We start from the raw sequence: 15,943 nt of genomic DNA, 5'->3' as shown, positions 1-15,943 counted from the left end.
GTCTTAACTACAAACATCCCTTGATTATTTGTCCTATATAATACTGTATCAACTTTCTTGTTATGTTAGTATAATTAGAGAACTTTATTTCATACGTTGGTTGAATTTATTCTAGTTTGCATACAATAACACAGCTGATAAATCACAATAAGAGTCTATCAAATAATTAAATTTATTTATTAGATTTGTACATCTTATTTTTATTTATTCTTTTTACGAAAGCTTTAACTTTGAATTGACATTAAATATATTTTTTTTTAAATCAAATTTAACAACTTTACTTCTTTTTAAATTAATTAGTAACTTGATATTTTACCCATGTAAAAAAAAACAATGTTTTACGATTACTTTTTTTTTGTATTTACAGGTCAAGATGGAGATTATGTTAGTCAAGGTAAATATTTAAAAAAGTAAAAATAAAACACATATAGGTATATAATGCACGAAGTACGAAATAAGAACATGTTGTAAAAATAATAAATAAATATATTTTATATTTCTTTGAATTTATAAAATTGTATTTATTGTAATTGAATAAATTGTATGTTTTAATGATAACAATAGTTTTCCATGAGAAGTTAAAAATGTTATTTATTGCGAACTTTTCCTGTTAATTAACGGAAACTTTTTTTTTAAAGTGAACAGATTAATTAAAAATAATATGTATGTTATTCTATATTATTTTTTAATAAGTATTATATTAAGCTATATAGTGTTTTAGTGTTCAAAATGTATCTATCTACATATAATAACGGTACATTATGAGACTTTTTAATTAATATTAAGTAATTTTATATAAATATACAGGCTTACTTGTAACATGTCACGATCCCTTTTAAGGAGAGGGGTTTAGAGGAGGGGGTTTTGAGGGGTTGTCAGGAGGGGTATGGGCAATCACAGAAAAATATTTTGAAAAATCCATGTTCTAGGTGAACAGAGTCGAGTTTGACTATGGTTATTGTAGCTCTTTGGATAGATAGATATAGTTGGATACATTTAAAGGGATCGTGACATATTACAAGTAACCCTGTATATATATATACTAGCTGTGCCCGCGGCTTCGCCCGCGTTGAAATCAGTGTGTCACAAAGTTTTCCGGGCAAACTTCCAGTGAAACTCTCATCAAAATTGGCTTAGCCGTTCTGTAAACCTTCCTCTTAAAGCACTCTCTCCATTGGTGAAACCGCATCGAGGGAATCGATCACATACACTTTTGGGGACTTTGTTTAACAATAACTGTTGCCCGCGACTACGTCCGCGTGGTTATGAAGATATGCATTACTATCAAGATGTTTAACGCAAATTATTTTTTATTTCAGTCACTTGAAATGCTTATCACACTGAGCAACTTTTTAAAAGGCACAATTTATTATAATTTAATAGTTATTTTTATAAAACCTCTCTATACACCACATTTTTAGTTTTATTTTCAGGCTGCAGTATAAATAACCTATCAGGCGAACTTATAGCTGCTGTATATGTTCCATACAAACTATCAACCCCAATTAAACCCCTTAGCGGTGGAATATCGCAAAATCCTTCCTAAATTTCATCTTTATCCATCCTGGAGGGATGGACTATCCAGCGGTTTTTGAGTTCTCGTGATGAGTGAATCAGTGACCTTTATCTTTTATATCTATATATTTAGATAGATAGATAGATTACAATGTATTATTTGGACATCTTCTCACTATCTACAGAGCATACATTTTAAATTTCAAGTCTCTTACTTAAAAAACATAAGACTTTCATACAAACTTCCAACCCCCGTTTTACCCCTTTAGGGGTCGAGTTTCGTAAAATCTTCTTAGCGGATATCTACGCCCTATAAGGAGCCTATCTGCCAAATTTCAAGTTTGTAGGTGTTATAGTTTCGGAGATTTCGTGATGAGTGAGTCAACCTACCATCCCCCGTTTTAACTCCAAAAGGGAGTTGATTTCTAAAGATACATTATTTGGACACCTTCTCGCTATCTATAGAGAACTATAACATCGATTTCTCTGTAACGAAGTTCGACTACTAATTCTTTGATACAAATTTTTTTTTTATTGAAATTAATTTATACTTATAAGCGTTATTTTTCAAGTATCAGACTATGTTAGTCTAGTCTGACTAGATATAAAGCTGATTTAGGGATACCATATTAAATGTCGAGTCATAAAAACTTATTTTTTCAGATGACACTGATAGCAGTACAAACGTAACGTCATCAAAGGCACAGGCCGCCATCGCGCACCTGAACAGCAAGATCGAGAGGACTAAGGACCTCATACGACTTGAGCAGACAATACGAGATGGTGACCATTTATATATACTATTGTAGTCACTATAATTACGTTTGTACGTTTGCTCGCAAACTGTGGTAAATACCTCAGTGCTGAATCACAGCTGAATAATTTTACTCTCTTCGTATCTGTTAGATACTTAAACAGAGCGGGTACACGTCAATCAAACAAGCTAGTTAGTTGCACACTGATTTATTGACAGCTGATCCTTATACTTATAGTGCGCGGTAAGCGCATACACAACATCTCTCCCTCTTATAGCTAGGATAATATATAAAGAAAAATATTGTTTACTTAAATCTAACTAAAACTATTAAGTCGGTGTTGAAAAGACCGGACTTATTGCCTGACGCCTGGAACGAGCGGTACAGAGAGGTGTTACCGGCTCGTTGGTCGCTTCCTCCGATGCTGACGACTCTTGACATGGTTCCACCGGAGGCTCTCCTCCACATTCTGGATGAGCGATAGCTTCGGAGTATGAAACGCCCGCTGGCATTAAGTCTGGCACCACGTCTGGGTCCCAACGTCTGTTATCTAACTGCGAGTCGCACAATCGTAATCTGATTTGGTCGATGTGTCTTGTTATCACACAGTCCAGATGTGGTACATATATTTTGTATAATACTTGTCCGACTTTTCTCTTAACTATTCCTTCAATCCAAATTTTTTTATTATTACTTATATTTTTAGTAACCCAAACCGTTTCGTTCTCTTTAAAGCTCTGTCTTTTTGTACCTTTATAATGTTTAGCCTGTAAGGACTGGTTGTGTTCGACGGTTCGAGTGAGTGCTGTGGGTGAGGGAGACGATGACGAAGCTAATGCTGCCGAGTTTAAGAGGTCCAGCCGTGAACGCAACGTACGTCCATACACTAATTCCGCGGGCGACTTTTCGGTGGTACTGTTTTTAGAGTTTCGATAGTCGAATAGAAATTTAGCCAGCTTTTCTGCAATATTTTTTTTATTACAACCCTGTAAAATTATACTTTTGAGCCCCCGTTTAATAATTTTCACAAAGCTCTCAGCTTGTCCATTGCTAGTGGGATGATATGCAGGTGATAACATATGTTTTATACCATTAACCAGACAAAAGTGCTTAAATTCATGAGAGGTAAAAGACGTACCATTATCACTCACCAATGTGTGTGGAATTCCGAACCGCGACATAAAATCGTATAATTTAGTAATCAAAGCTTTTGAATTGTAAGAAGAAGTCATATCGTAACACTCGACCCATTTACTGTAAGCGTCTACAATAACTAAAAACATAAAGTTGTTAACCGGCCCCAGAAAATCTAAATGAATTCTATAAAATGGAAGCGGCGGCAGTGGCCAGGGTGCAAGCGGCGCATGTTTCGGTGCGGGGCGTAGCTGTGCGCACACGCTGCACGCCGCCGCCAGCTGCTCCAGCGCTCTGTCCACACCCGGGAACCACAGCCGCTTGCGAGCTTCCGCTTTCATTTTCACGACCCCGAAATGTGAGCTGTGCATTTCTTTACACACTGTCTCTCGCAACGTAATCGGAATAACTACTTTATGTCCCCGCATCAGACATCCGTTTTCGTATGATAGTTGATTTCGGCAATTAAAGTAAGGTTTTAAATTAACATCGTTAATTTTCCGTGGCCACCCGTTTAATACATAACTCTTGACTCGCGACAAGCAATCGTCTGTAGCGGTTTCACGCCTCAGGTCGCTCAGCGTCACCGGTAGATCACCGTCGATAACAAAATTAACATAGGCCGCCCTCTCGTCACAATTGACGAGCTCGTCTGACATACCTTCCCGTGGTGGCATACTTGTATTGGTAACCTCACAAGCCCTAGATAAATAATCCGCTATGTTCTGCTTGCTACTTATATACTCGATACTATAATTATAAGCGGCCAAAAACATAGCGTATCGTTGGAGACGGTTAGCGGATATTTCGGGGATCCCTTTGTGAAGTCCGAATATGGCCAGCAGGGGTTTATGGTCTGTCCTTAACACGAAGGGTTGCGACCTACCGTATAAATACTGGTGGAACCGTCTTACGCCAAAAATAATAGCTGTCGCTTCCTTTTGGATCTGCGCGTAATTCTTTTCCGCCGGTGAAAGCGTTCGAGAAGCGTAAGATATCGGCCTTTCTATCATATCCTTATCGATTTGAGATAATACAGCTCCTAGCCCCGTCGGCGACGCATCAACGGTCAAAATAATCCTAGCGTTCGGGTTAAAGTGCGCCAAAGTCCTATCAGACGATAAAATATTTTTTACTTTTATAAATGCGTTATCGTGAGCCGTGGTCCATTCCCACTTCGTGTTTTTATTTAATAAATTATACAATGGACTCAACACAGATGATGCGTCGGGTATGAAATTCCTATAATAATTCGTTAGTCCCAAAAACGACTGTAATTGTGACACGCTCTCCGGCTTAGTAGCTTGTAATATAGCATTTACTTTTTCAGGTGATGTCCTAATCCCGTTTTTGTCTACTATGTGGCCAAGATATGAAATTTCATCTTTAAAAAAATCACATTTACTTTTTTGAACTGTCAGCCCAGCGTCATCCAATCGCTGAAGCACGGTGATTAAACGCTGTCTGTGCTGGTCGTCATCATTGGCAGTTATTAATATGTCATCTAATAGGAAAATGATACCGTCTATTCCGGCGAGCAAGCACTCCATTGCTCTTTGAAAAATGGCTGGTGCGCTTGCCAGCCCAAAAACCAAACGAGTGAAATTAAAAAGACCGCGATGTGTATTAATGCATGTGAGGTTTTGCGACTCCTCGCATAGCCTAAGCTGATTGTATGCCATAGACAAGTCAATTTTACTAAACTTAATGCCCCCATACAGCTTAGATAATAAGTCATTTACAGTAGGCAAGGGGTACTGATCTATTATTAACTGTTTGTTAATTGTAACCGAGTAATCGGCGCATAAACGGATATTACCGTCCTTTTTCAACACCGGTACCACAGGCGATGCGTACTCCGAGTGTTCCACCGGTTTTAAAATACCTAACCCTAATAGTCGATCTAGTTCTTTATCTATTTTTTCTTTTAATGCATAAGGCACCGGTCTTGCTTTAAGAAATATTGGCTTTACATCTGGCTTCAAATGCAATTTAATTGTATATTTATTAAACGACCCGAGACTATCAGAAAAAACCTTAGGAAACATTTTAAATAAATCTTCCGCAACATTAAAATCACTTCCTTTAAGCGCATGCGTGTAAACAGCGTGCACAGGTGCGCTCGAGTGCGTCATCACTAACTCGAGGTCGAATTCCCGTATGAAATCGCGCCCGAGCAGCGATGGACCGTCATATCGTACGACAAACACAGACAAGACTCGCGTGCGCTCTTTATACGATATTGGCAACAAAACCACGCCCACAGTTTCAATGTTTCCGCCGTTATAGTTAAACAATTTTTTATTGGTGACTGACAACGGTAATCGTTTGAAATACAACACATATGTTTTGTAGGAAATAACGCTTACAGCTGATCCACTATCTATTTCAAACTCTAAAACCAGCCCACCGATCCGAACGCTTTCTGTCATCGGCCTGCCCGTCACACATCGAATATTGTATAAGCACTCACCGTCGTCTCCGTCATCCACAGTACCTTCCCCGACGTACTTCACCTTCGCGTCGTTAGGACACATTTTATACAAATGACCTTTGTTGTTACACTTTTTACACTTGTAACTTTTATAGCGACACTGGTTAGATTTATGATTAGTAAACCCGCACACACTACACTTTTCCTTCTTGGAGATGTTGAACACGCCATCCGGAACCATCACGGCGCTGCCACACGCACTCGGCGCCGCCAACGACGACGCCCGGCGCGCACAGCACACGCTTTCTGCCAAATCTATGGCTTTCGCCAAGGTCAGCTCCCGCTGATCCTGGGCAAACAACTTGTCCCTCTCGTGTCCCGCTGCCATGCCCATGATAAACCTATCTAGCAAGGCCTCTTCCAAATTCTTGAAAGCACAGTGTGCGGCTAACCCCCTTAACCGGGCCGCCCACTGAGTGTGGCTTTCACCTGTGCGCTGAGTTGCGGAGTAGAAAATGGATTTCTCCGCAAACCCGAACCTTTTCGGTGTAAAATGCTCGTCGAGGAGTGTAATTATTTCATCGTAACGCAATTCTTCTACCTTACGAGGTAGCGCCAGGTCACTAACTAGGTTAAAACTCGCTTCACTTAACGCACTTAACAAAATGGCCCGTCTCTTGATAGTTAATTTGTCATTTTCGTTATTTATCTCGTTCGCTATAAACCATTGGTTTATGCGGCATTTGTAGCTTCTCCACTCTTGTGTTAGGTGATCGAAAGTGGAAAGAACACCAAATACTCCTCCAGTGGCCATTTTCAACGCCTACGTAAGTTCGTTCGTCGCCACGTGTTAGATACTTAAACAGAGCGGGTACACGTCAATCAAACAAGCTAGTTAGTTGCACACTGATTTATTGACAGCTGATCCTTATACTTATAGTGCGCGGTAAGCGCATACACAACAGTATCCATAAAGCTACGGTATACGTTCAACATCAGGCGAACCGTATGCTTTTTAGTCACCTTTGACACTCTTTATTTGTACGGGACTATGCGATATTTCGGCGTCGTTGCAAGCGCCATGATGATGACTAAAATATCGGGAGTTATAATAATAAGTTTTATAAGGAGGATAATGAGGAGGATAATAAGGAGTTTTAAAATAATAACCGCGGTAATTCCTGTTGAATTAAAAGTGTTCATAGTGACCCTGAAAAACTTGAAAATCATGTTACCCTTATTTGTAATTTAGAGAAAAATGACCAAATTTCTAAAATTTCCCAGATAACGTAAACGAGTACCTGAAGCTGGCCGCTAACGCCGACAAGCAGCAATTGCAGCGCATCAAGGCGGTGTTCGAGAAGAAGAACCAGAAGAGCGCGATCTGCATCGTACAGCTGCAGAAGAAGCTGGAGGGCTACAACAAGAAGATCAAGAACTGGGAGGTACGGCTGACTTCCGTTTGAACTTGAATTGACCTTGAATTCCAATGGAAACATGTGGCTCGGTATAGCCTCAATTTCAACAGAATTATAAGACTTAATTAAATATTGTAATAAAAGTAAGTAGTAGAAATATTAGAACAAATATACTTACAGTAAATAGATATATAATGGATAAAATCTCGATAGGTGGCAAAAATCAGCGCTGTTGTCATTAGCAACGCTGCAGCAATGTACTGAGTTGCAAACTTTTTGATTAAAACACCCTAATTTTGGCTCAGATATGTCGCTAGAGTCCATATTCATACATACATATATGTTAGTGTGTTTAAATTAGTAACACATATTTTTATAGAGTACCAAATGTTTTTTTTTTTTTTTTATTGATTTTAGGGACTTTTGTCCTACAAGGACACGCCAGTCCTATACCAAATGTTCAGTTTGTTATTACGTTATTTTTTCTCTTTTGTAATTGTGTACTTGTATTTTTATGTGGTGTTTTAATTAAAATAAATAATTTCATTATTATTAACTTGAGTAATGTATAAGCTGAATTCATCGACAAAAAAAAAAAACTAGCAATGCCCTAAATAAGTAAAAAAATACCGGACGTCAAATAAAATATTATGAAATTTTGTGTGCATATTGGGTAGGTCTGAGAATCGGCTAACATCTATTTTTCATTCCCCTAAGTTATAAGGGGCGGGGGGGGGGATTGAGAAGGTTAATAAAATATATGGCAAAACAATGTTTGCGGGGTCAGCTAGTAATACTATAAATACCAGCGTAGCATCACTAGGTGGTAATGAAAGGAATTTAATATATTTCAGCAACATGGAACGAGCGGACAAACTCACAGACAACCCCGAGAAGTGTTACGAGACATGGGACAGGGACTCAAGTGAGTATATTATTAGCCGTTGTTTTCTTATACCTGATAATTTGAATTAATTATGTCACACATGGCTAGTTTACTGGAATCAAACTAGGAAGTTTGTGCTATTGAACACAATAAATGTTGTAATTAAAAAATGATGTCTGATCCAAGTATAACGGGGTACCCAGTGTACCAACGATACCCTCGTCGTAGTCGGGTTTTAGTTTTTAACTTTCTTTTTATTCAATCGCTTGTTAAATAGGAACTTGCTATTAGCTTTTGTTAGATTTTTTGTGGTTTTATTTTGGGCATAGCCTTGTAATAAATAACAACGTACAACAGTTTCCCCTAACATATACCTAAATCTCAGGTCCATTTTGCACAGGAACGTGGGCGGGAACATTCGCGATGGCATCACTGGTCTCGGAGGTAGCGTCATGTCGGCCCCCAGAGAGTTCGCTCATCTATTCTCTCGCTCCAACCGCTTCGGTTCAGCAGACAACATTGCACAGCTGGCCGGTCTGTATAAAATACCTCCTGTCTCTTTTACACTTACATAGAGGTGTATGTGCATCTCTTTCGCACTCAAATAGAGATATATATGCCTCTCTTTAACGCACGCGTGACTACGCTAACGGGTCTACTTTTAATAACCCTTTAAGAGGTTAGAATAAATAAATTTAAATTTAATATTACCTGTTCTATTAGTAAACGCTTAATTTATAATAATAGTGGTAAAAAAGAGATAAATTCAAAGTATTATCTTCTTAATCCGTTGGAAGAATAATTGTGTTTGCTCGCAAACGAAAATAAACCGACTTCAATTACATCGACAAGTAATACAACGTAGATCGACGAAAAAATAGTCAAGTAACTACGCGTTATTAAAGATTACTCAAAAAGTAGTTATCAGATCTCGATAACATTTATATGTGACCACATGATAAACATCAGCTTTCGATTAAATAAAAAATTATCAAAATCGGTACACCCAGTAAAAAGTTATTGCGGATTTTCAAGAGTTTCCCTCGATTTCTCTGGGATTCCATCATCAGGTCCTAGTTTCCTAATCATGGTACCAAACTAGGAATATCCACTTTCCAACAAGAAAAAAATTATCAAAATCGGTACATCCAGTAGAAAGTTATTGCGGATTTTTGAGAGCTTCCCTCGATTTCTCTGGTATCCCATCATCAGATCCTGGTTTTATTATCATGGTACCAAACTAGGGATACCCCCTTTCGAACAAAAAAAGAATTATCAAAATCGGTACATCCAGTAGAAAGTTATGCGGTATAATACAACGTAGGTCGACGAAAAAAGCGTCAAGTAAAAACGCATTATTAGATATAACTCGAAAAGTTATTGTTAGATCTCAAATAAATTTAAATGGGACCAAATGACACACACCATCTTTCGATTAAAAGAAAATTTGTCGAAATCGCTCCACCCAGTCAAAAGTTCTGAAGTAACATTCATTAAAAAAAAAAAATACAGTCGAATTGAGAACCTCCTCCTTTTTTAGAAGTCGGTTAAAAAGGAAATATAAATGGTTGATATATTTTAAATTCTGCCAATAATTATCTAAAAATCGTTATGACGTCACGGGATAGAGTTATCAAACAAACTACACGCTACTCAGCTGCAGTATTGTCGATAAACATAATGATTCCTGCTTGACTATTAGGTAACTTTAAAACGCATATTTCTTTGAACACAACGCTTCATTAACAGCGATGCTTTACTGCAGCTTAGTTGTTTATCTCTCGCTAACTCTTACTTATCTCTCTCTCTCTCTCTCTCTCTCTCTCTCTCTCTCTCTCTCTCTCTCTCTCTCTCTCTCTCTCTCTCTCTCTAAAATAATTTTAACAACCAGAGTATGCAGTAAATCTACTTTTAATAAATCTTTATTTTACTCAATGCTTTTACTGTCTGCATTAAAGCTATATTAAATATTTTACTATATTTTTTCTATTTATACACTTTATTTATTTTCACTTTATTAGAATAATCTTAATATTTCTTTTTAATTCTTTATTTGATTACCTGAATATTTACTGTTTGTTATAAAGTTAAATAATACTGCTCTCATACTAGGTGTTTAAATACTTTTTGAAATATCTCTACTATTTCTAAACTTAGTTGTTTCCAATAGAACTATTTAGAAACATTATTATACTATTTCAAATATATTGATTCCTATTGCACGCCTCCAAGAAGGCTGTGCCTTATTCTCACAAAATGAAAAGATTGGGAAACGTTATCTTACAAATATTTTCACTACTTTTTTCTTTATAAATTTATTAAAACCAGAAATTTATATTTCAAAAATATCTTGCCTGTTTTATATGGAAGTACATATATCTGTACCATTATAATAATAATTATAATGAATCTAAAATATATGAATAAATCAAAACATCAGAATACTTTACTAAAACAGTAACGAGCTATAAAATATTAAATACATATAAGATATATATATTCATATACAGCCAGATCATATCATAGTTGTGATGTGTTATATGTTAATTTTCATATTTTGTCTCGCAGAGAACACGGGCCCTTGTAAGTATGTCAAGTAGATATCATAGCGCTCACACCTTTAACCCCCTGTTTTCTTCATCCTAGTTTTATCACTTGTATTAATAACTTAACATATATTTGTTTTTTTATGTCTCTATTCTGACATTTTTAAATTTTGTCATTAAAATAAATTGCAATATTTGACACGTTATTTAAATGTTCATTTCATGTTTATCAAATTCATCACAGTACAAAAATAGTATTTCATTGTGTTTAAATTTTGTATTAATAAAACATTCATCATATTAAATATTTCAAATAACTATAATCAAATAAAATATAAAGAAAAGTACAACGATGTTTTATAATTAATTATTATAGTAGTCAAGTATAGCCACAAACTATGCGATTAGTAACAATAAATCAAAAGCCTTAACAAACATTATAAATATAAAAAGTCAGTCAACAACAACACCCCTCGATCACAACACTTATCAAATCAAGGTTACAACTGTTTAATAGATAAGCCGGAGATAAAAAGACAAATGTCAAGTTCATAGACAAGCCGACTTGTGACTCAGTGGCCGCGCAACCTTCTATGTACTCACATGTTTATACTAATTTAACTCTATATAATATACGTTCATATACGCGATTAGTGTAATGTAACAAATAAAATGTAAGGATTTCGCGTGATAACGAAATGTTTTTTAAGAAGTGCAGAAAATGTCGAAGGAAATGTAATTGTTTTTTTTTTTAAATATTTATTATCTGTGTTGTTATTATTAATTTATCTTGGTCATTCATAAATGCATGTGTACAATTGTTTTCGTCACGGTTTGTTTATTGCGATGAGTAATTGTTTACCATATTTGTCTTTTGAGCATTATTTTATAATATTAACAAAAAACTTTATTATTAATATTATTCCGTAAATATTTCATATTATTTAGTAATTATTAATAATTAAATAAGTAATTTTTTCACAAATTCCTAAATACTACTTTCTACTTTTTAATCCTTCATCAATATTTAATATTAATTCATTACTCTCAACTATCATTAAATCATTAAATGTGTGCTTATCATCTCATTCTTGCACGCCAGCCCCACAACACGCGGAACTGAGAGGTAAATAAACTTTGTATTTTTATATTATTTATTATTATTATTATTATGTTGTTATATGCTATAGATGTTTTAGTATCATCTGTAGCGTGGTGATATAAATAAATTTTGAATATAGTAGTCTTTAAATCTTAAGTGTTAAAGAGATACAAATCATTACGTTTCAATCAAAAATACATGCATTTAAGTTTCAAAAATTTTTTTGAATCTTGAACGGTAAACCCCAATGCTTGGTTTCGACCCTTATCTAATTTTATTATATTTGGTTATGTCATTGCTCTCATAAGTTATTTAAGTATGTAAGCGTGATATTTTACAGCCGATTCTTTTAAAAACGGCCTTTCTAATGCAAAAGATAACTATTAGGTGACTTATTAGATTACCGCGTTCAAGTCGTTTAGTTTTATAACATTAGAAAAGAAATTTCTTTTAAAGCAATGTATTTATATCATCGTCAATACTTTTTATCTTTTTTCTATACATTGAGTGTTAATTAGTTATATTCTTGTTATGTATTTTGATTTTCGTTTCTATGTTTATATTATATTATAATATTTATAATCAGACGAACTTCTTTTCACAACGCTTCATGCAAATACACATCATCTTGAGCATTTCATATGTGTTCTTTAGTGGGATTCATGCGTCGCACACACTACTTCTACCGGTATAAACAGAAGTAAATGTGCCACATACAACTAATACGTTTGTGTGGCTATTTAGTTAAAACTCTTCGAAATGATTTAGAAATTTAAGTCTTATAACCCGCATTGGATATGGGTGGCATATTAAGCTCTGATCCTTCTCCTACATGTGGAAAGAGGTCTGTGCCCAGCAGTGGGATAATACAGGCTGAAGCGACGTCTTATAAACTTAAGATTAATAAGTATTAATTTTTTGAGTAAAATGAAAGTCTATGAAGATATTTACGCAAAATTTGTTAAGACATGCAATATATTTAAAAAAAAATGTAATATATGAATACTTAATTTAGGTTACGCATCTTAGATATTAATTAAGGTATCTTATTGTTTGATATAAAATAAAAATTAACTAACTATAAATATTAATAGCTATTTTTAAGTTTGACGCATGTAAACTTCTTTTATATTTAAATTTGCATGAAAAACATTCAATAAATATTAATTTTTGCCCTCACATGCAACAATTACATATTAGTCATAGGTATGAATAATATTTACTCGCATTTTTACATTAAACTATCAGCATTTGTCAGATAAAACTTGTAGGATTATAACCTTTTTTATAAGCGATATGTCAATAATGTGACTGTATTTATTATATTTTTGATTAAGCACGAATGTTATAAAAATATCCACAGACAGAATAGACAAATAGACACCAGACTAGTGTAGCTTGCACGCATGTAATAAGTTCCAAGGCATCTGAGGGCAAAACTGCAAAAAAATTCCACCTATATACTGTAATTTCCTTGCCATTAAACATTAAATAAAATACAAGGTCCAAGGTCAAGGTATATATATAAGTTATTACAACAGACCACATACAGAAGGTAAACTAAAACCGAAGACTGAACACTCCAGGCAACCATTTTCCGTAGTGTTTAGTACAGCGTTAACTGTGAGAAAGAAAGCAGGAACTCGTGAAAGAAAACAAGTTGACCGGACGTACCCCTTTGTCGCTAAGATAAACCACTGATTAGAAGAATAGAATATGTGTTTGTTGTTATTGGCATATTACAGACTTACGCCCGGTTTCTGAAACGTTTGTCAAAGTATAAGTCTTCTAAATGACTGTTAGATTTAACACGGCTGTAAAATAAATTTGAGTTGCTGAAACGTCATTCACGGCAAAATTAACTAATCCTCGATTAGTTTGATTTGACATTTTGTAAAATGTGGTCATGTAACATTATAATTAAATATTATTTTAAATATTTGTGATGTATCAAAGCCTCCAGAAACTAACAAGTTGTGATGTTATTTAATAAATCTGATAATACTGATACATCCAATAAAGCATCATATAAACGAAGATAGAAAAATAGAAAATAGTTCCTAAAAACAATAATCTATTTAAAAAAAAACAACAATATTATGAAAAAAAGATGAGTGCATCTTTGGAAGAAAAATTTAAATTATCAGAATATAGACTGATTAAAAAAAATAAACGGAAGGAGTATGAAAATATGATAAAGTAGTTATAATTATAATAGCATACTTTAAATTCCATTTATTAAGTAATTATAAGTATTTTTTTAATAGTTCCTATTAATGTATATTTAGATATATATATATATATATATATATATATATATATATAATCGTAATATATATATATATATATATATATATATATATATATATATATATATATATATATATATATATATATATATATATATATATTACGATTGAAATTATAACAAATTATTTTTATAACCTTTTTTTTTTAAATTCCCTATTATTTATATAATGTTACTAATAAAATTTAAAACTTAACAATAATAGAGATGACCGCAAAGAAGTGTTTTCATTTATTATTAAACTTTGACCAGTTTCTTCTTGGTGATAATAATAGACATCTATGTAATCTACAACAAAAAACAAAAAATTTTAGTTTACCAAGATCATAATGTAGACTTTTATAGAAAAAACATATATTACATGTATAAAATTTGGTTAAAAATATGCTTTACATATCTTTAAAGAAACAAAACGTAGTTTCACGTAGAAAAGAATTGTTTTCCTTAAGTTAATTCGCCGATATACACCGATTAGTTGACAGAGTTTTTGACAGATGTTTGATCAATGATTATAGCTTAATTCGCGTTTCAGAAACCCAAAATGGTGGTTAACATACGATTCCAGAGTTAAATGTGACAGCTATGTCAACTGACAGGATGATTAAATTATAGTTTTATCATGCTTTTAGCAACTCATTTGATACTTAACAAGAGATTTGTTAATTTTTGCGTTCATCAGCCTTTCGGAAACCGGGCGTTAATTGTGAATCGTTTTGTGTCATGTTATATAACATGAAAGATATTTCCCAGTGCATGTGCAGCATGGTAGTGCTCGTAGGACGAGAGCAATCAATTGTGGCCAAAATCTTAATATGTAAACGATGTAATTTGTAAATTTATTCAAATTTCATAGGTTTAAGAAAATTAGGAATTTATGTGTTAGATGTTTAAAAAAAAAATACAGTCAGTAAAATTAACATCGACAAACGATATTAAGTTGGTAATTGTTATCGGTGCCAATATCGTGACATAATTGTTAAATCATGTCAAAATCGTGTACAATAGTATTACTTAAGATATTATTTCGTGTATTGAGTGTTCCTACAACGCAGCGAACGCGTCGTCGGAAGGCTCGAGGGCCTCGGAGGCGGGCGAAGGGCGCGGCTCCACGCTACCGCGCGCCGCCACCGCCACCACCAGCGCCGCCTCGCCCGCGCACAAGTACTCGCCCGACGCCTCGCCCTCCTCCTCCGTCACCAGCGAGGGCGCGCCGTGAGTACTCGTCCGCTGCACGACACTTCACTACACTACACTGTGGTACACTGCACTACCGCCTCGCCCGCGCACAAGTACTCGCCCGACGCCTCGCCCTCCTCCTCCGTCACCAGCGAGGGCGCGCCGTGAGTACTCGTCCGCTGCACGACACTTCACTACACTACACTGTGGTACACTGCACTACCGCCTCGCCCGCGCACAAGTACTCGCCCGACGCCTCGCCCTCCTCCTCCGTCACCAGCGAGGGCGCGCCGTGAGTACTCGTCCGCTGCACGACACTTCACTACACTACACTGTGGTACACTGCACTACCGCCTCGCCCGCGCACAAGTACTCGCCCGACGCCTCGCCCTCCTCCTCCGTCACCAGCGAGGGCGCGCCGTGAGTACTCGTCCGCTGCACGACACTTCACTACACTACACTGTGGTACACTGCACTACCGCCTCGCCCGCGCACAAGTACTCGCCCGACGCCTCGCCCTCCTCCTCCGTCACCAGCGAGGGCGCGCCGTGAGTACTCGTCCGCTGCACGACACTTCACTACACTACACTGTGGTACACTGCACTACCGCCTCGCCCGCGCACAAGTACTCGCCCGACGCCTCGCCCTCCTCCTCCGTCACCAGCGAGG

The 15,943-nt window shown here is 35.8% G+C and overlaps 1 protein-coding gene across 1 annotated transcript in view; it reads left to right on the top strand.

Annotated features, from left to right (window-relative positions):
• Positions 1-15,943, top strand: part of LOC123666641 (transmembrane and coiled-coil domains protein 2) — a 72,173-nt gene that overhangs the window by 44,819 nt on the left and 11,411 nt on the right. Inside the window, exons 5-11 of the mRNA XM_045600732.1 lie at positions 368-394; positions 2,179-2,298; positions 7,123-7,283; positions 8,111-8,181; positions 8,543-8,676; positions 10,711-10,725; positions 15,151-15,310. Coding sequence (XP_045456688.1) covers positions 368-394; positions 2,179-2,298; positions 7,123-7,283; positions 8,111-8,181; positions 8,543-8,676; positions 10,711-10,725; positions 15,151-15,310 — 688 coding nt within the window. The remainder of the gene's footprint in view (positions 1-367; positions 395-2,178; positions 2,299-7,122; positions 7,284-8,110; positions 8,182-8,542; positions 8,677-10,710; positions 10,726-15,150; positions 15,311-15,943) is intronic.

This window comes from Melitaea cinxia, chromosome 26 (assembly GCF_905220565.1).
Source record: "Melitaea cinxia chromosome 26, ilMelCinx1.1, whole genome shotgun sequence".
In the NCBI taxonomy this organism is placed as follows: domain Eukaryota; kingdom Metazoa; phylum Arthropoda; class Insecta; order Lepidoptera; family Nymphalidae; genus Melitaea; species Melitaea cinxia.
This window is presented reverse-complemented; position numbering and strand designations above follow the sequence as displayed.